The 26,891-nt window shown below is 35.9% G+C and overlaps 1 protein-coding gene across 4 annotated transcripts in view; it reads right to left on the bottom strand.

Annotated features, from left to right (window-relative positions):
• Positions 1–26,891, bottom strand: part of LOC145669707 (uncharacterized) — a 925,722-nt gene that overhangs the window by 428,721 nt on the left and 470,110 nt on the right. For all 4 annotated transcript variants that reach the window (XM_081738014.1, XM_081738011.1, XM_081738010.1 and 1 more), the window contains one exon: positions 19,137–19,326. In XM_081738014.1, the coding sequence (XP_081594140.1) occupies positions 19,137–19,326 (190 nt within the window). The remainder of the gene's footprint in view (positions 1–19,136; positions 19,327–26,891) is intronic.

Below are 26,891 nucleotides of genomic sequence, written 5' to 3'. Positions count from 1 at the left end.
TGACGTTACATGTGTGTGTACAACGTTGATTCGTACTGTTGTGAGAACAAACCATGTTTAGCAAACCATTCATGAATACCACTCCGAAGGGTCATGCTCAGGGTCTAGTATGAATCATAAACGTATTTAAAAGAATATTGTTTCCAAGCAATTATTCCGAACGTCTTCCACTATTACTCCTACTGCTAGAAATAATAACATTTTCTTTCGCCATTTCCAACATATTCCATATATCCGTTCAACCAACATTTGTAAATAGGAACTATTCTTTTTTATATTGGTATATTTTGTTCAAACATCAATATAAGGCATACATAATCCAAACTCTTTTATCCAAAAAGCGTGTTACTATGTATCGTGGTAAAGAAAATTCCTACTTAATTTCTGTTTAGGCACCCGAAGTTTCGATATTAAAAAACTCCAGAAGCTGACACCTTCTTTCTCCTGTCTCGTTTCCTTTCACACACTAATCCCTCGACCGTCTCCTTTAGCCTAACCGTCATACCGTAGGGCGGAAACTCAAGGATTACAATTACTAATCCCTCGAAAATTTCTCTTATTCTTTCTCTTTTCTTATCAACTGTAGTATGCTTATTAAATTGCAATAAGACGTAATATTGAGGTCTTACATTTTCAGTAACAATAATAATAATGCGGTGGATATACTAATAACACTAGTCGACAAAAAATACTCTTTCTCTGGCACATAGAACAAAATACCTGATTCTAATAGAACTTTCCACGTAGAATTAAAATATGCAATCCGTTTTTCTCCATCACCCTCAGTTTTCCTGTGACAGAGGGAGTTTTGGGAAATTTCCCCTCAAATTTCCCTTTTTTTTATCATTTTCATACCTATAGCTCGGATATCCTTAGGTTTGTAAACACACAAATTAAATCGTATGTTAGCTTGATATATACTTAGTAAGCCCTCTAAGTTTCATTAGAATCACATTATTCTTTCTAGAAAAATAAACATATTTATATAAAAATATGCTATGTGTACTCTTTATTTTACCATATTCATTAGTGCATATAAAATCACACATAACTTTCACGAAAATTGCAATATAAGCACGGTATACATCTCATTGGATTTGAAATAAACATATTTTCAATGATGTACACACCATGTCACCATTTTATGTCTACTTAATAAATAATACAAAAGAAGAGAGTGGTATCTTCTTAATAAATGAACACTTACTTTCCTTAATTGAAATCTTTTATTTGTCTACTTTCTTCTTTGTTTGGCTTCTGGATCATCTCTTTTGAGTCTCCAACAGCAATCAGCTAGCATTTGTGAACTCCACTGTCCCTGGTATCTCATTTCCTTGGAGGAAATGTCCTGATGAAAACGTTTCCCATGCTTATAACTAACAGCACCAAGGTTTTCAGGAAAGGAATCCAGGTGGGAGCCTAGAAAGTGAACTTTAAGGGACATGTTGCAACCAATTTCTTTGAATGATTGAAGGAAATCACTAACAATTTCACGGTAATTTGGGGCTTTCTGGTTTCCTAAAAAAATTCTCTGTTAAACATTTAAATGAACACCAAGCTCCTTTCTCAGCCGGAGTTAAGAGATCTTCAAATTTTTGATCACGAATCAAACATCTTATTTCGGGGCCTACACAAATCCCTTCCTTGATTTTAGCGTCACTATCCCAAGGAAATTCTTCCTTGAGGTAACAAAATCCTGCATTACTTTTGTCCATTGCCTTAACAAAGTTTTTGAAGAGCCCCAACTTTATGTGGAGAGGAGGTAGAATTATCTTATCAGGGCTCACCAGTGAGGAATAAACAATTTTCTTCTGTCCAGGAGTTTATGCACGCTTTGGCCATTCCTTCTTGATGTAATGTTCCGCTTTGTTCCTGCTGTCCCATTCGCAGAGGAAACAACAATATTTCGTATAACCAAGCTGAAAACACATTAACAAAGAAATACCTTTTAAATCACAGCAAACGGTCCACTTTTATTTCACATACTGAATTCTTTCTAACACCATTTTGATGTTTTCATAGATTTCCTTCATATTAGTTCATAAGCCAAAGGTACTGAAGGAAATTTGTTGCCATTGTGGAAAAGGACAGGCTTCGAACTAGTTTTGGAGGAGTCAATAAGCAATCTGCACTCTGTACTTAAATGTGCATGTCCTAGTGTATCCACCACAGCACAAACATTATTACAATACACTAAATCATTTTCTTGGGAATAGTAGTTTTGAAACTCTACGACGGTTTCGAAAATTACACACTTTAGTGTCACGATAGACCAGATTTCAGCCTTTAAGTCTAGAAGCAAAAAGTTCTGCCTCTATCTTGGAGAGTTTTAAGTCCCGTACGAGGATATTTAGTTCACCCTGAGTTATCAGATGAGGATCCAATGTAGATGTGCTTCCTGCATATGTAGGATCATCTTCTTCATTTCGAACTTCAGTAATTGCCTCAAGTACGTAATCCTCATTTACCGTAAGATGAGCAGGAGGTACTGGTATAGGTAATTCTGCACTGTGTCGAACTGGCCTAATTATTGATCGCAAATTAGGGTACTGTACTGTGTGCTTAGATTTACTGGTTATTACTTTTATCTGTGTCATACGAAAGTGGCAGTCTGAAGAATAATCTTTTGGTTCCTTCTACATCATCGGTACTGCGAAGTTCATGTTTAATTCACCATTGGCCAACCGAGCCAGACCTTTCACGCAAGTACAACAAATGTCTTGAGCAGCCCAATTCTTATCTTGGTCTCCTACACAGCAACCAAAATATAACTGATAACACTTCCTCACAAGTGGAGTAAAACATCGACGTTCCGATTTAAATGTCAGCTCCCCACATACATAACAGAAATTGTCCGAGTGATTTACACACTTCCTCGCCATCTTGTATCCTGTAAGGTATCATACACACACACACACACACACGAATCTACGCTCCATCAATCATGAAGCATCACAAACGTAATCTAACTCAGTGCATCACCACACAACACAATCTATTCGAACTCCACAATGCACAAACACTTACACGCGGCCACATCTAAAACACGTCCAGCTTGACCGTCACTCAACGCTACTAACAGTCATCATGCTACGTGAGTCATCAATTGTTTTGTATTGTTGCCAGATCAAAATATAAAAAATGACTTATTTTCCACAGAAAGCATGCGTGTATTTGAGTATCCATCTATGTACCGACAATAATACGTCAACGTTATGTTTTTGTGATTGGTAAAAGTCTTGCATAGTATATTGTAAGGATCCCCACGTTGCCGTACCAGGCAATAACCACGTGTGAACTACATGTGTTGATAATACATGTGTTGTACCAGGCAATAACCACGTGTGAACTACATGTGTTGATAATACATGTGTTGTTCCCGGATTGATCACAACACCTAAAATCCCTCTCACGACGCTTGGTCACAGAGATGTATCTATCGTTATACCCACGACGCTTGGTCACCGGGTTCCTTTCCTCTTTCTCACGACGCACGGTCACCGAGAGAGAGATACCTAATCTACACCCCTCTCACGACGCTTGGTCACCGAGAGTACCTCACCTCAAAGCCCACGACGCTTGGTCACCGGGCTCCCATCTAATCTTACCTAATATTAGTGGAATTTCTTATTATTTGTGTACACAATCTTTTTTATAATAAAGGTGAAAGGAAAAGTCCAAATCCCGAGTACATTTATTGCTCTACCCGAGAAATCTTTACATGGTAGATGCGTCGGCGTCTATTTGTAGACACTAAAAGGACTTTCCTACGGGGCGCTTTTTTTATTAACGAAAACACGGACTTTAAACTTTTTCACAATACAGTGTAAGTGTTACTAAAAGCAGGATCATATAAAAGATAGTATCCGTATTCTCATTAATACTCTCAATACTCTTAACGGTAGATTGATTCGTTACAGGCTGGCAGGTATTTATACCGACAACTAGATCTGGAAAAAAATACATATAAAGAACGTGATAACAACATGGCAGAATCAGGCTCCCGTATACCTCTTAATATTCCTCATTTAACTAGATATTCTGGTCACAGTACTGACGATCCCGATCGATTTTTCATGCTGTTTGATCATTTGGCTTTACTTCAGGCTTGGACCACCGAAAAAAAGAAAGAAATTCTTCCTATGTATCTACAGGATGTAGCTCTTGACTTTGTCTTACAATTGCAAAATCTGAATCAATTCGACACACTAAATTTCGAACAACTGAAAACCAAATTAGTTTCTCTGTCCCGCCCAAATATACCAGCGTATAAGGCGGAATTAGAAATTTTTCAAATTCAACAAAACGAAAATGAATCGGTCGATTCATATTTCTTAAGGAAATTGAGGGCTATCAGAAGGCTGATGCCAGAGGCTTCAGAGGAACAGAAAATTCATTTTCTTTCGTTAGGACTACCACGAAATTTGCTGCAAAAGATAGCGTTAGAATCCTTTCCAACAATCCAGCGGCTGCAGGAACGACTCCACGAACTGGAAAAAGCTCAAGATCTCATGCAAAAGAGGAATTATGTAGAATTGTCACAGGCAATTCATTCTTTAATCGGCCAACCTAACCGCCCCTCACCACTCCCTTTGTACGACCATTATAGCCAAACGAATTCTAATTCATACATGCCAACCTATGCAAAACAGCCAACTTCTACTGTGCATCACACCCAACCTGCTCCTAGTTATTCACAATCGATACCTTCTGCACCTCCAACGCGGAATATTTTCCCTCCTCAATCAACTTCCTCTGCACCTGAAGTTTCGAATCCGCACCCAACCAAAGTCAAAACCCGCCCTCACAACCTCCTCAAACGGACCTTACCAAATTAGCAAATCAAATGGCCGAGTTATCGTTAATGGTAGCACAGAATGTCATGAAGTCTAATTATAGGCGTAACAACGGACGAAAAGCGGATGCGAAGAATAGCAATAAAGGAAATAACGGTGGTAGAAAAAAGAACAATTTTGTAAAGGGCGACAAAATATAAGTCTTCACAATTTGTTACAAGAAGAATCACGGAGCATCCACCTGTTGGAATAATCCAAAAAATTCCAACCAGGGAAACGCATAGATGGGCTAGCAGGCCAAAGTCAAGCCTCGCGGGCCATTTGAGAAAAGTCGGCGCGGGCCACACAGACACCACCACAATTAAAATGTGTTGGCATTCAAGAAGAGCAGGCAACAGCGGAAACTCTTAAGGACACGGACGCCAATTTTTTCACCCAGACGAACAATAATGAACATCGTGAACATGTTAAGCTGGGAATAGAAAATAATAAACTGTTACTCAATATTAATATAAATACAAACAGTCTACCAGCTATAATAGATACGGGTTCTAGTCTTAGTCTATGGTCAAGAAGGGAAGTAACTCCAAAATGTACGCTAATACCATTTCAAACTCGTATCAAGGGCATTGCGAACAAAGTTCTAACTTTAAAAGAAATAGCTTTAATTAAATTTAAAATTGGCAACACTACTTTCCCACATTACTTCCGCATCATAGATGCTGACTTTAATCCGATTTTTGGGAATGACATTCTCACAAGACTTTTCTCTGAAATAGACTTGGAGAATAAATCCATATCATTATACAGAAAACCTAGGAAACCTACGTTTCCAATGGAAAAGCAAGAATCGGAAGAAATGTCACGAGACACTACGCACTCTCTGCACTTGCAAAGGAATGCAAACGTCATCACAGCAAGTAAAGTTACGATTTCAGCGAAATCACATTTGTACTTTCCTGTATCGAATCAAAGATAAACAATTCATGACGCCGCATTTTACATTACTCCATTGCAATCATTATTAGACCGATACGGCTTACAGGCAATGACCATGAGAGTACCGAGTAACGACCTTCCATTACTCATTTCCAATCCCACGTCACGAATAATAACATTAAATAAAGGTACACCAGTGGCTTATACAGAGGAGGGCGTGGAAGAATTTTCATTTAGAATAGAAGAAGACGAAAAGAAAGCGCGTACTCAAGAAGAGATAAAGGAAAGATTAAGGCAAACTGCTAAATCTTTTAACATTAACCTTTTTGACATAAATCCGGATTTACCAGAATACCAGCGAATAGCTGTAACCAATTTATTGTATAAATACAGGGATGTGTTTTCATACAGCCCTGAGGATATACGCTATTTTAGAGGATATGAACACAAAATTCGTATAGATAAAAGTGCGTCATTCCACCACCGTTCCCCACCAATTCCATTAGGGGTAAGAGATCAAATTGATAAGCAGATACAACAGCTGCTAGATGCAAAAATCATAACGGAGACGCAGACTAGTAATTTCTCCTCACCTTTAATTGCAATCAAAAGCCAAACAGTTCAGATTTCAGACTTGTGTTGAATCTCCAGGCATGCAATAGTTATACAAAATACCTAAGCATTCCATTTCAAAATACGGAGAACGTTTTACAGGTTTTAAAAGGGAAAAACATAATTTCAAGTTTGGACATTTCGCAGTCGTATTTTCAGATAAAATTGCATCCAAAAAGCACTAAATATATGACTTTCGAGGTAAATCATACACGCAAAAGTTATAAATTCCTCAGATGCGTAATGGGTCATTGTTCCTCTTCCCAATCTTTGACTATAGTACTTAAAATGCTACTAGAAGGCTTACCTAAACGCATAACAAATTTTGCAGATAACATCGTCATTGGTTCTTATACGTGGGAACAACAACTTTCAGATTTGGAGCTTTTGTTTCAAAAGTTAAGGAAACACGACTTTTGAGCCAACCCCAAGAAGACGCACCTGTTATATACAGAACTCCCAGTACTAGGATTTCTTGTATCTGGAGAGAAGATAAGCATCTCACCAAAAATCGCAAAGAAGATCAAGAATTTTAAAAAGCCAACGACCAAACGCATACTTAAGAGCTTTGTGGCCTATGCTCTTATTTACGAAGTCATATCAAGGACTTCACGACCAAGATAGAACCTTTCCAGCAACTTCTTACAAAAATGCAAAATTTCAATGAACAGAAAAACATGACGAATTATTTGAGAAGTTGAAAGAAGACATTTTGAATGCCCCTTCTCTCTATCATTTCGACAAAAAGCTAGAGATAAGGCTATACACAGATGCATACTCTCACCAGATTGGAGGGCTATTAGCTTGTTTTGATCCCAAAACTAACGAAGAAAGAATCGTTTCCTATTGTAGCAGACGTCTCACAAAAACTGAGATCAAGAGCTCAGTATGGCAAAAAGAACTATACGTTATTATATATGCTTTACGGAAATTTAGATATTTCTTACTCAATCGTAAATTTAAATTGTTTACAGACGCAAAATGTCTAACCTCTTTACGTAGTCACCCGGACAGGGCAGGGAAATACACTCGCTATAGACTTTTCATAGCTGACTATAATTTCGATATCTGTCACATCGAAGGAGAGAAACATCCGGCTGATATCATCAGCCGCTTAGAGGAGAATAGCAGAGATATTTCATAACCCAGAGACCCACATCAGGCAATCGAAGATATACATGCATACAGGTCCAATTCTCTAGAGGAACCCATTCTCCAAATAGAATACTCAGGATCTTTGAAGAACTTACGAGAAGAGCAGCGTAAAAATGACGCATACGCTGATATTATAACAGTTTTAGAAGGGGGAGAACCAGCAAAAAGTTGCACCACGAGGGCAGCCAAATATTTTCGATTAAAAGACAACATATTGTATCGTACACAAAAACATCCAGAACTTGGGCTACTTCATCTTTTGTGCATCCCGAAAAGCTTGGCAGGACATTGGTTTGAGTCTATTCATAAAGACCCGTCAGCTCCCCATTTTGGGTTTTCTAAGACATATAAGACTGTCCTTAACAAATACTACATGCCAAACATGAAATCATACTTGGTATTCAGAATCAAGAATTGTAGGGAGTGCCAAGTCCTGAAAAAACTACCCAGAAAACAACAAGGTGAACTTCTGCACCACCCGATAGGCCATATAGGAGAACGATGGATGTTTGACGGCTTAGGTCCCTATCCGCACGAAGAAGGAAAACAAAAATATGTTTTAGTCGCCATCGAAACAAGTATACGTTATATAGTGACAAAGGTTGTTAATGGGATTACAGCAGATACAATTGAACAATTCTTATTGGAAGAAATAATTCTAAAATTCGGCGCCTTTCGTTTCTTTCATCTGGACAGACATCCTGTACACAGAGCGAAGAAACTTCAAGAACTAGCAGAGATATATAACTTTGAGTGTAAGTTCTGCCCTGCTTTCATCCATCAAGACATAGGATTAGTCGAAGTTATGAAGAAAACACTGCACAATTCCTTAAAAATTTTCGTCCAACAAAATCACGAAACATGGCCAAAATTGTTACCTCATATTACTTTTGGTTTAAATAGTTTCGCTCAGTTAGGAACGAAGAAATCCAGCTTCTTTCTCATATTTGGATACGAACTCAGGACCATCAGCGATTGCAAACTACGGATTAACCCTCAGCTACAGCTTGAACGGGGCCAACTCTTAAAACTTCGAGAAAAGACACGACATAACTTACTGAAGGCTCACGAACAACAAAAGAAGTACTTTGACATAAGACATAAACAACAAACTTTTCACACTGGAGATAAAGTACTCATTTACTTTCCCTTTCGAAGAATTGGAGAGTCATCACAATGGACCGATAGATACTGCGGACCGGCTACAATAATCTCAAAACTAAACAATAATCTCTGTCGAGTTTGCATGCCGCATAATTTCAGGGAGAGAGAACAGAATATTTCCATTGACAGGATTAAGCCATTTCATGCCGCCGGAGAATACATATACAATGATAATGATGACGAACGCACCAGCTAGGAAGAAGGAAAGAGAAGATAAGAAGAGAGAAAACCAAGACTAATATAATCCCAGCAGATATAAACAAGCAACATGCGAAGCGCACTCTTCATATTTCAGCGGCAGACAAAGAAGAAAGAAGAAAAAGGAGACGAAATAAAACATGGAATAGAAGAAACCAAGATACACCTTATGATACAGCTAACTATTTGAAGTGACCAAATCTAGTACCTACCTTAGTACTCAAATCGCAAGCGATCCCTTGTCTTTTTTTTTTCACTCTTGTAATTCCTAACCAACCTGCATTTTGTCATATAAATAAGCATACATACATACAATTTCCTTCAGAACAAAATTGCAAGCCAGCATTTTCTTTCGACTTTGAGCGAACGAACTTCACAAGGCCAGCTACAACATTTTTTATCTTCGCTTCTCTGCTGCGTATCATATAACTTTCACTAACACATTAACCTACATATACAGAGCGTTCAGAAAATCAGAACTTTTGATTGGCAACCTTTTTTCCGCCGTGACTACAATTATCAAAGTACTGACTTTAACCGTTCTCTAAGTATGTTTTGTCATCTATTAACTAGTACTAGCCAGAACTAGACCAATATTAGAAACATTTTATATAATACCACTATATGACGTGCGAACTTCATAACATATACTGCGGACATTACCATCAGTGACGTAGTTATAACTATTAACTGTACTCAGCAGAGCTTCGACAGCCTTTCCTTTGAGGGAGATGACGTGACATACGGATCCTGCTTAGATTAATAGGACAAACTGTCAGTGCTCCAACTTCAACTTTAAAACTTATGTGATAATACCTCAAACAGTGATACCAGTGACCAGTGCTATTTAACTTTGATTTTGTGTTTCAGTGTTATAGTGTTTTCCAGTGTCTACTGTGCCCAATATGCGAACTCCACGTGCTGACACAAACACGAAAAAATAATCCAGTGGCTTATTTTTTTCTACGCCCCAGGGGGGTAAGGATCCCCACGTTGCCGTACCAGGCAATAACCACGTGTGAACTACATGTGTTGATAATAAACACAAACAAACAGACGACGTTCCCGAAGATTAGTCGATCACCATCGCCAACAGTCGGAAGGACGAGTACCCACGATGGAAGCAGACAAGACTGAATAAAAAGGACCTGCACACCTCGACCAACATCAATCTTCCCTGATTGATCACAACACCTAAAACTCCTCTCACGACGCTTGGTCACAGAGAGGTACCTATCCTTATACAAACGACGCTTGGTCACCGGGTTCCTTTCCTCTTTCTCACGACGCACGGTCACCGAGAGAGAGATACCTAATCTACACCCCTCTCACGACGCTTGGTCACCGGGCTCCCATCTAATCTTACCTAATATTAGTGGAATTTCTTATTATTTGTGTACATAAACTTTTTATAATAAAAGGTGAAGGGAAAAGTCCAAATCCCGAGTACATTTATTGCTCTACCCGAGAAAGTTTTACAATATTCTTTATTACCTATAAATACACACAAAAGTTTATATCTCCAGACAGAATAATACGATTCACATGAAATTAACATTATTTATTAAGTAGACATAAAACTATGTTCTAGTGTAGTTTCTGTTTCTGTATCACTATATACAAATAGCGAATTGAGATAGAAAATCTTATAAACTAATTTTTGGAATGAATGTCCCACAAAATCCCTCTAGAAACTCCCTCATACAAAATTGACAATATGATGTACACATCATTCAAGATATGTTTTATTGGAAGTCCAATGAGGTATAAACCGTGCTTATATTGTAATTTTCGTGGAAGTTATATGTGATTTTATCTGCACTAATGAATATGGTAAAACGAACATTACACGTAGCATATTTTTATATAAATGTGTTTATTCTCTAGAAAGAATAATGCCAATGTTATGAAACTTAGAGGGCTTACTAAGTATAAATCAGGGCAACATAAAATACAATTTGTGTGTTTATATACCTAAGGGTACCCGAGCTACAGGTACAAAAATTGTAAAAAAAAAAAAGGGAAATTTGAGGGGAAATTACCTGAAAATCCCTCTGTCACGGGCAACGTGAGGGCGATGGAGAAAAACGGATTGCAGATTCAAATTGTACGTGAAAAGTTCAATTAGAATCAGGTATTTTCATTTCTGTGCCAAAATCTTGTTGACTAGTGTAATTGGTAGGTTAGATAGTATAAGAGTATATGGAAATCAATTTAAAAACCTTAATTATAAATCAACATCGAACCAGACACCATAATAATAATAATAATAATAATAATAATAATAATAATAATAATAATAATAATAATAATAATAATAATAATAATAATGCTATTAACATTTTAATGTTGCCCTAAAATTAGGCGAAACTTACAGATAAATCGGGATTTCGAGAGGGTGTCTGGACCTCCAGGACATACTTGCACTACTACCAAAATTTTAAACGAAAGAGTTGCACTAAAGTTTAATTTAGAAACTATTCTACTGTATGTTTTGAGGAAGATAACTGTAATACAATAACTTAATATCACTGAACAGTAATGCATATAATGACCTAACTTGTAGGATATGCAGAATTAATTATAAATGCTTTGCCAGAAAAATTCCTATACAGACCACAATAAATTCAATGAACTCCGAAATACAAAGTAACAAAATAGCGTATAAGATTCAGTGTATGAAGCAATTTGTACTTAAAGAATGGACATACACTATTTCGAGAATCGAGATAAAACGATTAATTTTTACGATACTTTTCTTCTCGTCTCGATTTCCATCTTGAAAGCGAGACGAAAATTTGAGCTAGCCTTGTCCTGTCTTGAATGTAAAATGTCAACACTCGTCTCAATTTTGTTTGTTTTGTTTCGAAAATGAGATGAGAAATTCCTCTTTTCGTAAGGAATACTAAACAAAACGGAATATTCTTGCCAAATGGTACATTTCTGGTTGTAATGTTATTTTCTGAGCGATAATAAACTCCTAACTTTTAATCGACTATAAGATAATAATAATTGTTATTAGTTCATTAATATTATTATTATTCCTGAAGATTTGATAGTTTAAGTATTGAAACATCCAAGTATTCAAATATCAAAGAAAATGAAACTTGTGTCATCGACGATCAATCGGCATCATAAATTCTAAAGTAAAAAAAAAATACTAGTTGTTCGGGCATCCGATTCGATTGGACTACCTTCATATTACTGGTCGAGCGGCTTCACCACAACCACGATTATTACGCAGCAATTGATTTGTCTTTAGTTTGTTTACGAGTATGATACACGCACCGTATTTGATTCAAAATAAAGGAGTTTTGTATTTTGTTTTTAAAAAATCTGTAATGTTGATAATTTAGAGAATACTGTGATATAATGCCCGCCGAGTCCCCCATTACATATTCTTGCGTTTTGTCTATCAATTTGACTATTAACAATCTACAAAGAGCGAACAGAAAAGGCTCTTTATTTAGGCGAGCCGGAAAAAAGAAACGCTTTAGATAAGTGGTTAGTGGTATAGTTTCTTAATATGGCAACCGTTGTTGGATTTCCGCCCTCGCCGTTTACACTTTTTAAAATGTTTCGTTTACAAGGCTGAGCTCTTGTCGGATGCTGCTAAATGAAAGATAATTTCAGTGGAGAAATTCAGTGAGGATGTAATATTGAAAATGAAGAAAGGAAAATTAATGGAGAAAGGAAGTTACAGAGTTAATTCTATCAATGGGTCTATATTTCATATCAAACATTAATTTCGTGCATTTTTAAATTGTTGTTTATTGGGACTATAATCATCCTTTTCTCTTTGTGTCTCAATGTGTAAAATATCACAAATATTAAACAAATCACGAATCTTCAGTTATATTTAAAAGCTAACGGAAATAAGCATGCTTTAATACGGTTAAGTTTTCCAACTCGTTTAAGTGTGATCGAATTTTGCATTTTTAATATTTACAAGTAAATTACTGCATAACAATAATTACCATTTTCAAAAGTAATTTAAGGAATAATGGAATCAACAATTTCTTCTTTCAAAGTAGTATTACGTATGAGTCAGTAGTGCCGGAACCTAGGAGCTCACATCCTGTTAGACCCCCAAAATTTTCAATGGGTTCTTCCCCCCCAAATGATCCATCCATACTTTTAATTGATTTGCTTGCAGGACTACTGTTAATAGTTTCAAAACTCAGGGTAATGCTTTGTGTTAATTAAAAAAGTAACCTACCATATATACTGCATAGTCTGTCCGTATATTTTTTGATACGCGGATATGTATAGTTATTTGAACTAAGTAAACTTGTTTATGTAATCCTCATTTGAATTAATTATAAGATTAATTAAGTCCCCCGACTGTTATCTTCACATCAGCGAATATGATATCCGTATATTTTTTCAAGTGGCTGTGTATAGTTTTACGTGTGTATCATACAAACAAGAAGTACTCTGAGTACAAGTATCCAAAGACTCCCTTTTGTCATTTCGTCAACCAGCGTTTCGCTCCAGTTCTGCACGAAAACACTCTTTACGATTTGTGCTTTTACCAGTTGCGGGCAATTTCACGCTGCTGTGCTATCTATTACCATGCGTAATTATTCTTCGAGCAGGCGTTAGGGGTTGCCTATTACGGATGTTGTACCTCAGAAATTTCTGTGGCTCGCTGTCCACACATTGAACAGTAAAAGAATTACAATAAAAATATATTAGTCAATTAATTGGAGTGAAATATGGTTTTCCATTCAGGATTGTATAGATGATTTACTTTAGAGTGGAATCGGATAAAAATATTCGAGTTTTAATGTCACCAGAAATCGGTAACATGAAGGATAATATCTACCTAATTACTATTATAATTTTATGCTTTTATTATAATTCTCTTAATTTATGATTTTGTAATGTCAAAATGTACAACGAGAGAGAAGTATAATACTCTATTTCATAGGAAAATCTTTTGATGATTTCAGGGGGTAAGCTGAAGGAAAATTTGAGACCACTCTCGAGGTAAGAAACTTCTCTCTTCGGGGCCATATCTTCGATCGCGCTGAACGTGAACTACTAGTGCTTTCGCAGTACTTTTTCTCCACGCATATTGACAATCACCCCAAAAGAATCTGAATTCACCTTGCATGTAAATAGTGTTTCGTTACAAATAGAGGGATAGGAATGGTATAATGAACATACCTAATATTTTTATCCCAACTATGAGTTTTAGGTTCCGTTCTAATCGAATTTGAAGGACAGGGAGTTCCCAAAGAACTATAGAATGAAATATCCTTAATCTCCGGATGAAAAGAAGAACACACTTAAAAATACTTACTCCTAAATTTGAACACAGAAACATCTGATTATCAGACTGTCGAGCCAAGCCAGTCGACAATTTGGTATGTAGCAGCGAATCTTCTTTTGACTTCTACGTAAAGAGGTTTTCTTTTGTACACTTGCTTTTGTATAATTTGTTACAGCTATGAGTTTACTTTGAATATTTTTAAGTGGCAGCACTTGCACTATTATTATTCGAATAAATCACATTCAATTTTACGTCCTCATCTTACATTAAACATGTTAAATCCGTGAAATGTTTGGAGTTGAAGTGATCGTAAATGAGTTCATAGTTAACAGTCTGGTTATGCAAGCCCGCTTAACGTGAGGACTTTGTTTATTGAAATATGATGCATGCAATAACGCAATTAAAATTAGTAAAACATTCTTATTACATTAACTAATTATAAATATGTGCAGTTTTATTATGCGAAACCATAGTATAAGTAGTAGTACTAGTAAAAGTAGAAGTAGGAACGGATTAGAAGAACCGCAGTGGTTGGTTGGGTTTTGTTCCCCATACGAGAGGAGAAATTACAGACTTGCTCAGTTTTTCTCTACATTTTACAATCTATGCATTCGTATAGTAAAACTGCACCAAAGAATGTTCACTATTATTTGTAGTACACCCACTCTTCCTCACGTAGATGGAGGCCGGAGGGAGTAGTTAATTTAGATAATTAGTCCTGATGTGCTTTTCGACAATAACATTTCGTTACATTTAAGACTATATAAAGATAGCGATTTCAGATGTAAGACTGTGTTGTTTCGACAGAAAGTTACTAATCAGATGTAGCAGTAAATATCAATAAGAGAGCAACTTGAATTTCCAGATGTGAACAAATTGTACATCCTATATGTTTTATAAAACTAATGGTACTCATAGGATTTCGGGAGGACGTTAATTTACATACACATCATTTTCTTTTTAAATCTTCCTTCCAATAAATCAATTTCATCTAACTAGGAAAACGAAAAATAAATATTAGCAATTCATTTTCTAAAGTGAATTGTTTGATGTCTAAGAGAGACAAAATTATTTTCGAAATGTTTTCTCATTACTTTCTTTACAAAGATAACACAATGTAGCAGGGGACTCTGGATTCAGCCTTTCTGCTCACATTTTTGCCAGAATATTTTGCGGTCGGTGTCGTCACGTATAAATATCGCCAAGGGTGTTATAAAATAGAGGATCTTCCCATACCACAAAATCATGAAGCTATACGTCACAGCCATACGTATCCTATGATTGGTGATTTTCTTACCTGTGAAAGGTTATTTTGGATAAAATCTTCTCACTCCCACTTGTACATCCATACATGCAGCATGTAACCATTATATATATAAATCTCAAGCAACGACTTAATAAAAATAAATGACAGACGCACTGCATGCCTACATACGAAGATCGCAATGGCTTGAACGAACATATATGGTGGTCATTCAGTTAGCTAATAGGATGAAGATACATACGGGCATATCCTCTATTTTATAACGTGGGTATCGAGAAGTATCGTTCAAGAGGACAAGTTAAATACTGTATACGCAATTACGTTAGTTGGTATGGGCAAAAGTTCCTCTACAAGACGTCATGGAGAGTGTCGAGTGAAGGTATGTGAGGATGAATATGAGAAATTAGGGGAGAGATAATTATGACTAATTAATATTAATGAGATGGCTGAAGGCCCAAATTTATTTACTTCTCACATTCAAATGAATCGGTAGAGCAAAATTATAATAAACAAAAGATAAAGTGATTAGCCAAACAAAAATAATAAGTTAAATTTTGGTGAGCATAAGACACTAGATTTCAGGGAATCATGCAGTTTTAACTCGAGGTGAAATTCCAAATAGATTACCCACACAACAACAAAAGTTACTGGTTTTCATGCCTTATAGGCTCTGCATACTCCCAGCAGCTGAAATAAAAACAGGATACATTTATAAATCTTTTGCACATACCTTATGTTCTCCTGGAGAAGTCCAAGAAAGACGACAGGGATCCTTGCTAAAATCATTTAATTTCCAACAGCACACGGAAAATGAACACTGTACAAGTGATCACTCACACTAATAGATTTCTGATATTAAATAAATCAATTTTGAAACTTTCGACTTTTACACTTTCTTTAGGCCTTTTATGTTTTCTATCGGTGATTATTCAAGTTCGTGCACGTATCTTTAATGTTCTGTGAAGTCCGTCGTCAACATCCTTGGGTTTCCATGTGGGTCAGAATCCCGCGTTGGCATACTTCTTCCCATCTGGCATGCTTTGTAGATTGTAGAAATCCTCTGGTCAATCCTCCAACTCCTCACTGGACCGGCAGCAGCATGTTGAGATGGTGTCTGCCGGTCTCGAAGATTTCGAAGATCTAGCAGCCTCCGTTGTCGTCCCGCCTGGACGTTTCTAAGTGGTGGTTGTGAACGGCCTGGCTGTTGACTGACACTTGCATTGCATTATAACACAGATACTCGTTGCACCATGGATTTGTGCGCTGATGAGTCCGCGCTTGCGCTAGTAAATGAAAAGTTCAGGCACTGCGTCTCACACACATGATACAAACGAAACAGCACTTTAAGTAAACAGAAATATGAATATATACAATTATTTACAAACTGGGATGCAAGGCTACTCCCACTGTCTACCTAACGAAGACTGTTTACTTTTCTGAATAGACGAAGACGTTTCTACTTCAAAGACTCATTTTCAAACTGGGACGTGTCAATGTATTTTTCTCGTCGGCAAGTGCTCGCATCTAAAGCCGATTAAGTCTGAAAGTTTCAATGAAACTATATAAGACTCACAATATTGCCTTGCATAGTAATTATCACAAGCTAAGACACTTCATGGTTCTCCAATTAACCAACACTGTCCGAGCGAAATACCACGATACGGGCTAGCAAGAAACCCCCTCTATACGCGTCTAATAAACAACTGCTTTCTTGCTCCGCGTCTAAAAGTCAACTGCCTTGTCTCTTCCCTTCGAATTATTTTTATCTTTTGCCATTTCTAGCCTAAACTATAGGCTCGCGCCGCATATGGCATGTTTTCTTATGGCGGGGAAGAGTGCGATGCAGGGGGATCGGTTCGGCGTGTTTACCTACCCCTGTGATCTATTTACTTTGCAAAATTAAACTTTTGCACTTTTTTCCATTAATTATAGTTCCCTGTAATGTCTTATTACGAAGTTGCTATCACTAGAAAGTATGTAAATGCAGCTTTCCAAAGATCTATAACACTTGATATCTGTTATAAGATTTTAATATAAAAACACCGTGTGAACATTTAATGCTTTTAAAAAACACTTGCCTCTCCCACCCTGCCTTGTGTCAATCTCAGGGAGACACCTGGTGAGTGATTTCAAAAAGTTTCAACCTGTACGAGAGGCGTGAGGGAGGCCCCCCAAGCTCTAATTTTTCCTGTTTAGCAAGTTTTGTAGCACCAGGCTTGTTAAAACGCATTACAAAATAAATCTACAATTAAAAATATACATATATTTTGAATACCTTGTGCTGTCATCTGATAATTAATATATTACAATTGAAAATTCCCCATTTCAATCATCATGGCCCTCAGCAGGAAAATTTCTGCTATAAACATGGCGGTATCCTATCTCATTCAAGTACTGTGAGAGCTGCCATTCTTTTCAATATAAGCCTTTATTTCATTGTTATAAATGCTACGACCTAATTTATTAGAACACAAACTATAACGAATATATCAAGATAATTTTTAACACATTTATAAAGAATTATGTGTGGAACATCTATACACAAAGGGGGTGAAGTCTTCTAGAAGGAATAGCACTGAATCATAGCTTCTCAAGTATAGTTTGAAATTACAGGATCCCTTGGCCAGCGGAAGACGTCCGTTGCTATCCAGACGCTTGCATACTAATATGTGCGAATAGTGGGCGGAGTTTCCGAAAGCAACACGTCTTTGTATGCAGGGTTACGGAATGTGCACATGCTAGGTTCCAGATCCTTGCAGTAACAATAGATCTCTGCGACACTCCGATTCTGAACTGAAATGTTTCTCCCTCATGCAGAGATGAGTAAAATATAAGTCCTTATCCGGACATACTCTTCCTGCGTCTAGGTGCGTCTCTAATTTGATACTATGCCCTAGTGTTCTCCCTCAGAACGCATAGCTCTTGTGCAGCACAAAGACTCTGCTTTGAGGCTTGTTATTTTTTCTAAACTCTACGTTCTCCCAGAACGAGAGACTGAAGCTATGTCTTTCCATAAAGATACATGATACATAAGATTATTAATTAAATGAACGCTTCAGCTCATAATTGACATAATAATATATACAAATAAACTTAACCTAATTAATAATTTCAACATAATCCTTTATTTTAAAAATAAGTGTAAATATGTAACTGAAAATCTATATATTCCATATGCAAATTAGGTAAAAAGTTAGTATGCAAAATAGGTATATGTATGCACTATTCAAGAAGAAGCCAATCACAACGCTAAACGCGATCCGGTGCTACCTGTAATTTTATATACCTTGACAATGTAGAGTCGCTGTCGAAGATTTCGCTGTCTTTTCCAATCTCGGATATAACGATCATTTACATATGCTAGAAGGTCAATTTACATAATTATAGGAACAGATGAAGTATACCGTAGCCTTTTACAAAAAACATTAAAAACTAAATAGGATATAAATTTCATCACACATAAACACAAGGTAATTAACAAGCAATAAATTGAACACAAACAAGCACAGATCGACATAATGTCGGCATATAAAAAAATAAAATAAACATAAATCAAGCAACATTGGAACAGTGAAATAGAAATGAGCATTGCTGAAATGGTCGGTTACATTGTTATTACAATTAGGAGTATTAATGCTACTAGTTAGTGTATTAGCTATACTAGAATAGTAATTCATTTGTTAATTATTTGTTGATGAAAAGGAATATGAAAAGCAAACTAAAGAGTTACCTTGTTCTTCAGCATACAATTGTACTTGTTCATACCAAGTTATAACAACATAGTTCTTGATGACAAGTGGTGTTGGATCGTGTATTTGGAATATCATTACTTCATCGCTCGACCAATATACTTTAACACTATTTCCCTCCTTTATCATAATAATGTTATTCAACACACTCATATCCCAATCTGTCGGCATCTATTTAGGAATGAAAAATAAATGATTTAAATTTAGGAGAAAGTACGTACCATATATACGTATTTAATCCTGCATTTATATATATGTTTATTTGTTAATACATTGTACAAGACACAGTACATTCTATATTTTTCATCTAATCATGTAAGAACAGTAATTTACAGAACTTTACTAAATAGATTTTAAATATCCTTTGAAATTCAATTTTTCACAATACAGATCATTTCAGTGGTAAACATATTTGTGATAGTTGAACTTACATTTAACTAGTATGATACCTGTATTTGATCAACGTAGAGGTTGTTTCGTGTTCAAGTTTTTCGGAACATAACTTATACTAATATTTTGTGTTGCATGAATGAATATTATGAATTTTAACTGAAAGTAGAGAGTGTGTGTTTGATTCCCTACTTTAAAATCTTACCAAAAGACAAAATTTGAATTTCATTTTTTTACGACAGCTACTGTGTGATGTTATGTTGAATATTTTCAAAATAATTTAACTTTCTAAGTTATATAGATCTGAACAACCTTGAATAACAATAGTTAACAACGAGGTTGGCATCAGTATCTCGCTTGTAAACAGAATGAGTCAGGTCAGTGGCAGATCAACGATTGTCTAAGGGCCAGTGTACCATGTAACATTTCTCCAAGAAAAAAAATTAGTTTCTGGGCGTTGTGAAACAGCTGATTAGTTGTTTAATCAAGAAGTTGGCATTGTCATTCATTAAAATAATAGTAACGCCACCTGGGAATTGTGGCCGAATATACAACTACCTGTTTACGTCAGATTTGGAATAAAGATAAAGTGCGACGGATCTTTCTAAATTCTAACGGTGCTTTGTTAAGTTAAATATGTAGTAGTGAAATTAGATTGCTCTTGAGTAACCTAAAATCTGTTCGTTAATGTTGTGTAGAATTTAGGACTGGTAAGGATTATTAGTAGTTTATGTGAGTGAATTGTTGTTACATATTCAGGAACTGTAAATACATCATACTTATTAATCTTTTATTTTGCCCTTTTTGGATCAACTGTACTTCGATTCTGGTAGTTGTGTTCCATCAACTCACCGGAAGCCATTTATTATAATTGTACATTCTATTTTGAGAAAATTAACTATGAAGCTTTGGACGTAATTTTGAAATTATTACTAAGTTACCGTACTATTTCGGTACATTTATTATGAGGAATAATAAAGGCGTAAAACTGTGAAATTGTTCACACAACTGTCAGAAAAGTAGAAAGGGGAAAATTACAATTTCATGTTGTTATGCTATATTATTCGTTTTATTAACATGATTATTATCATTATTATTCATTATATTTATTCATGAATAAATGTTAGTGTTATTGAAAAATAAGGAATATTTCTTGACAATTGGATTCTTGTTTAAAACTCCGCATGGAAGAAATATATTTCGAACCCTTTCAAAAGGAAGCATTCTACCCGTTTTGGTGCATTGCTGCTACAACCAATAACTACCAATAATAACCAATCTTACTGAATCTTCAACGTGACATGTGACAATATTATTTGCTCTGACAACATTGATGCATAGAACGGAGGAAGGTATTTTAAAGAGGGTTGCAAGTGGACTGCAGGACAAAAATGTTCTTCTCTCCCCCTGCCTTCAGTTTTCTTCCCTACTTGACAAATGTTATATTGTTTTGCTTGGTGATTCCTTTTCCATCAACCTTTAGAAAATCGAGTTAAACTATTGCTTTTGCGAAGCTCTGCTTTGTTTCAAGCCCCAAATGGAAACATGACGGTAGAAAGATTTGAAAAGTCTTGCTTTTTTCACAGCTAGCTTCTTATTTTACATAGTGTTGTAAATAGTGCACCATTGCAACCCTCTAAATCCGGCACTGAGTCGTGCCGTAGAGCAAATAGGAGAATAATGTTTGACCAAAACTGATCAAAGTCCTTAAATATGTCAAGTTTTAAATTTCTTTAAATCTGTGCACATATATATTTATAAAAATATCAACTGAAAGAAAGTTTGTAACCCAATGTAACACTACGAGTAGGCATATTATGATTGAAACTCAAATGTTAAGTTACACAGAAACAAGCACGTCTTGGGAGATAATTTTGAAGAATAGTTAAACTTTGTTACACTAATAGTTGTTCATGAAGATAAAAAAAGAAAAACACTGGAAAATACGGGAACAAGAACGATTCCCTGTAGGACGCCAATTGTAACTAACATAATTCTAAAGTTGTCAAAACAAATGGCTACACGTTACTGTCTTTTAGATATGCTGCTTACAATAAAATATTCATATTTTTCATATCGAGCATACTATATGTATATCAAACAAGTTGTTTATCAAGCATACTAATTATTTGCAAAAAAATATGTATAAAACAAGTTAATGATTTACGAAATGAAATACCTTCTTTATATCTAGATGCGAAATGACAAAAAAGGTATACTTGAATATACAATTCATATCATGAACGAGAAAAACGTAAAAGTGTATTACACAATAATTAACATGAGGAAAACAATGTTAATATTACATGATGAAGGGGATTTGAAATTAAATATTTTACATGTTTTCTCATATTTCCAATACAGATTATAATATTGGTATTGGTACCAATGATGAGACATTGTAACTTATTTTAAGTATTACTACACTCATATTAGTAAGATATACGTGTATTCATCTATTAAACTGAATCTAGTGTATACTTAATGACTTTAAAAATGGAAACTACTAAGAAACAACAGTGTCCGAGTTGTTTTACTTAACGTTTGAAAATACACAGAAAAGATTATTTACGAGAACTAAAATTTAGGCGATAATAAGTGGACGATAATAAGAAATTTAAACTGTAACTAACATTGAGATCAAAAGAGTTTTGTATAAAAGCGTTATATCCGGATATTAGGGAGGCTGTTTTGTATGAGCAATATCTAATTACTAACAACCAATGTTTATTTGACATGTAACATAGCCTACATATATGCAAATGTATGTGTACATATATCAGATGTACCAGCCATACCAACTAATGAAATATTTTTACAATGATTTCTTTTCACTTCATTTATTTCTTTTTAAAAGTAGAATGAAGAGTGAAAAGGCCGTGTTGGCCGAATAGATTTAAGTGAAGATTTCAAGAGGTTGACCGGGTGGATATTCTCCGAAGTAATAAAATTCCCAACATTCCTCTTTTCTTACTTTACTCCACACCATAGACATCCGCAAGATTTAGAGAAAGAGAGAGCAATACCCTACCTCTAAATATTCCAAGAGATTCTGTTTTTTCTGAAGTGCAAATGAAATTTACTTACTAACACACTTATTGTTTTCACGGACGTCCGCAGCATAGGGAAAGTCGATTAAAACCCCCTTCCTAAAATCGTTACTGTTCTTTGTAATGCATGTCAAAAAAGAGTTGCTTACTTACCCATTACAACATTTACTATAGATAAGGAGGTTATGTAATGGGAGTCAATGCCAAATTTAGTGGATAAACAGCTCATGTCGAAAAGGGTAAACATGCTATATTAGGCAGACAAATTTGACCAGGAACAACGTAAGCTAGGCTCGACTTGCATGGCATTTAAAACTTCATTTTTCCGCATCTCAAGGAAATTCTTTGGGCAAATAGCACTTCGGAGAGAGGATAAAGACTACTATATTTGTTGGCTGGGCTTGGCTAGGGCACGTTCGTTTGGTTAGGCTCTTACCAACTCTCTTTGTATGCGGTAATTCATTTCTCGGTAACTACTCGTACTAGTCCGACTGAAAGTAATTCAGTGGACAAGTAGCTCCTCATCTAGAAAATAAACAAATTTTATGGGCAGATATTATTAGAGCAAGGGAAATAAAAATTGCTATATTTAGTGGCCAAACTCGGTTAGCGACAGGCTCGGTTACACTCGACTCATCTTCTATGTGAAAGGTGCCCACGGCATTTTTCCCAGAAGGAGAGCATTTTTTGTCCTTTCCCTTTCATTTATTTTTGAAAAATACCTTATGTCCTTTTGCCGCATAAAGGGATCTCAGAAAATGAAAAGGAAATCATTACCATCATCATCTCATGTGCATTCTGCCACTATTGGCAGATCACTTGCCGCAACTGAGAAGCTTCCATGCTCTGCGGTCTTCTGCTAACGTCTTAGTCTTGGCGTACCAAATTTCACACAAGTAAATCCCCACGTTAAGAGGGTTTGCATATCCAGGCTCCTAACTATGAAAACATTTACGATCACTCCAACCCCAATCATTTCACAGATTAAACCTGTTGTATATAAGTTATTAGGACACAAAATTGAATATAATTTATATGAAAAAGACTTTTATGCATTGCAAGAGTTGTAACGTCCAAATATTCACCACAAACATATAATCGTATCGACATAAGCGAAAAAAAAGTGTGGAGCAGGAAATCCCTTTACATAAAAGTCAAAAGAGGCTCACTGACGACATACGAACTGGTCGAGCGGTTTGGGTCACTACTAGTGATCGGCAGTGGGAATATTCCCGGTGGGAAGGAATTTAAAAATGGGAATATTCCCGGGTTTTTTCCCTGGCCTATAAATTCCCGGGAAGGAATTTTATTTCCAACTTTTTACTTTATCTTCCAAATTATAAGAACCATATGACTAATTATTTTATTTAAATATATTATTATTTACGTCTAGGTTTTAAAGAATTTGGAGGTTAAAAATTTAAAATTGTATGATTGTACTTTATAAAACTAATATGACTTTTTTTAAGTTCCATTTGAATTTGCACTAAAAAGTAAGCTAATTGTTTATATTGAGGGCCAAAACTAGCAAAAAGTAGGATGATTTACGGAAGAAATGAGTTGATAGTGATGTTCAAGTAGTCATGAAAGTATCGAACATTTTTTTAGGGCAGTAAGGGATTTGTACAAACCGTGAAGATAAGTGGAAGTGATTTATGTGAGAAAAGAAAGTGAATTGTTGATAGCGAAGATATAAAACAACGTGCCATGCGGGGCTCTAACCCACCTTCACTCGTTAACGCTCGCTCTGCAATGCTGTCTGAATTTAATGTTGGTAACGTAATTTAACGTATGAAACCATAAAACAACCGCATCGGAATAGAATATCGCAAAAAAGTAGGTGCAAAAGCTGGCCCCCAATGTTAAACAACAGCCAAAATTAGCAAAGTACTAATTTACAAATGATGAAAAGGAACCATTTTGTAAAGTAATTTAGAATTAAGTAAACTTATGTAGAAATAGAGATGAAGTACTGTTAATAAACCCTGAACCACCGTTAGTAATAGCCATCGGTCTGTCTCCTCTCTCTGACTCGAATTTCTGAAGAGGTACTCGAACTTCTCTTACATGTGAATTAACGCACGAACTTTCGAGAAATAAGCAGGAGGAAAGGTCGTATGTGGCAATGTAACATGCGAAATTATAAAGATAAGAATATATCTTGCAAATATTGTGAACATACATATTTATGCGCAAATGTTGACAAAGTTGTTTATAACATTTAAAAATTTAATATGTTTATAATAGCAGTAGTAGAGTCAAGTTTAGAAAAGCCACTTACATGTAAATTTAAACTGTTTAGCGGTTTAAAAGTATGTAAACTTACTATACCATTTTTGAAATATATTTACTTTCATATGACCCTATTGTAAATAAATATCCATTTATGTGTACTCTCTAAATATAATAGAATATTAATATTGAGCTACCGCGGCCCCCCAGCTCTTTTCAAGTCACTGGTTGGTCAGCTCGGGTCATGGATAGTCATCTAGGGTCGTGTTACGGGTCAGTCGAGCCAGCTCGGATCGGGTCACGTGTCAGGTTGGTTCGAACATTTTTGTTTCGGGTAAGGTTCCGGTCGGATTTTGGATTAACTTGAACCGATCCAAAACAAAAATGTTTGACATAACCTGACCCGAGCTGACTCGACCGACCCGTAACACGACCCTAGCTGAATCTACTCATGACTCGAGCTGTCCCAACCAGGGGCCCGAAAATAGCTGGTCCGGCTCGAGTCGGAATCGAGCCGATTGAGAGCACTGTTTAAAAGCTAAGTTAAACATTTGTAGGCTAGTTTACGTTAGGGTAGGTTACGTTAGTTATTTTGTAACATGTAATAGGTCCCGCGACCAATACCATGAGGTGAAGCGAATGCAGCTTAGAAACAGTGACCTCCTCTGTCTAACCTTCTTGTACCACCCGCCGTCGGTATGAATATGATGCATCGCAATAAGACGCTTCACTCTCGTTTTTCCTCGGCCTACGTCTCTGCACAGGTATTATTACAATTAGGCCTGAAAGGTATATGTTTATTTCATCATTTGACTCCATTTCGTTCATTCGTCTAATGATTTCTTGTTTTCCTACATCATTAACCTTCTCAAAACGTCGTTTGCAGGTGCACTCTGGGCCGGTCTCATGGCTCTGTCGTCCGAGTTTTGCATTACATCTCGAATTCTTTCATATGAAGATTTTTTTCTTAAATGTTGAAGGTGGAGCAGATTCTTCTTCACTCAGGGAATCATCCATGCTTTGTTGATCATTACCACTGACCACAACAACTAAAGAAACCCACGTTTTATTGTAAACTTCATGTAACTAGAGCACGTTTCTGAACGGAGACTGTGAACAAGTTATTTCTTAAATGGCCGATATCAATGCTGCCAGTAACCAGTGCTGCCAACAATAACCTGGACTTAACAGCGTTTTCCCCAGAAGGTTGTAGACTTAACATATTCTTCCCCAGGATGGGTTTTCTTTACTCGTAAATATTTTCGGACTTATCATAGTGTTCCCCTCGTCATTAAATCAACAGAAACCTCCGTTTTCATAGAGCAACACTGTATCAAAAACAATAAATATCGATTTTTGGACTTATCAGTTTCTTCCCCTGGACCCTTCAAATATGTATGCGCAAATGTTGATAAATTGGTGAGCCATGTATCTTCTGGCATTTACCCAATCTAATTGGTTTATAAAATATATAAATTTAATGTGTTTATAATATCAGTAGTAGAGTCAAGTTTAGCAAATCCACTTATATATAAATTTAAACTGTTTAGCGGTTTAAAAGTATTAGGACTTACTATATAATTTTTCACACATATTTAATTGATAGAACATATTGTAAATAAATATGCATTTATGCGTACTCCCTAAATATAATAGAATATTAATAAAATAACACAACATCGCTCAGAATATACATTTTAAAGACTGCTCTGGGGACAACAGTAATAACATACTGTGATATAAAAACTAATTTATCTTTGAAATCATAATATAGTAATAGAATGCAATTTTCTTTGTAATTGTACATAAATTCCCGGATAAATTCCCATTTTGGGAATCTTCCCGGGAATATTCCCTGGGAATATTCCCGAAAAATATCTTCCCGGGAATTTACCCATCACTAGTCACTACCCTATCATTCAGAAGTTTGTTTTCAAACCCTGTAGGAAGTATTCGTTTTTTTTTCTTAAAAGTGAGTTCCCACTTTCATTAGAAGATTGAGAACATTTCTTTGAATAAATCTTTGGCAATTACTTTTTGTCTCAAATTCGATTAGAAGCGAAC

The sequence above is a fragment of the Thermobia domestica genome, chromosome 14, assembly GCF_964235325.1.
Source record: "Thermobia domestica chromosome 14, izTheDome1.hap1.1, whole genome shotgun sequence".
Lineage (NCBI taxonomy): Eukaryota > Metazoa > Arthropoda > Insecta > Zygentoma > Lepismatidae > Thermobia > Thermobia domestica.
The sequence above is the reverse complement of the archived record's forward strand: the minus strand, read 5'-3'. Positions and strand labels throughout refer to the sequence as shown.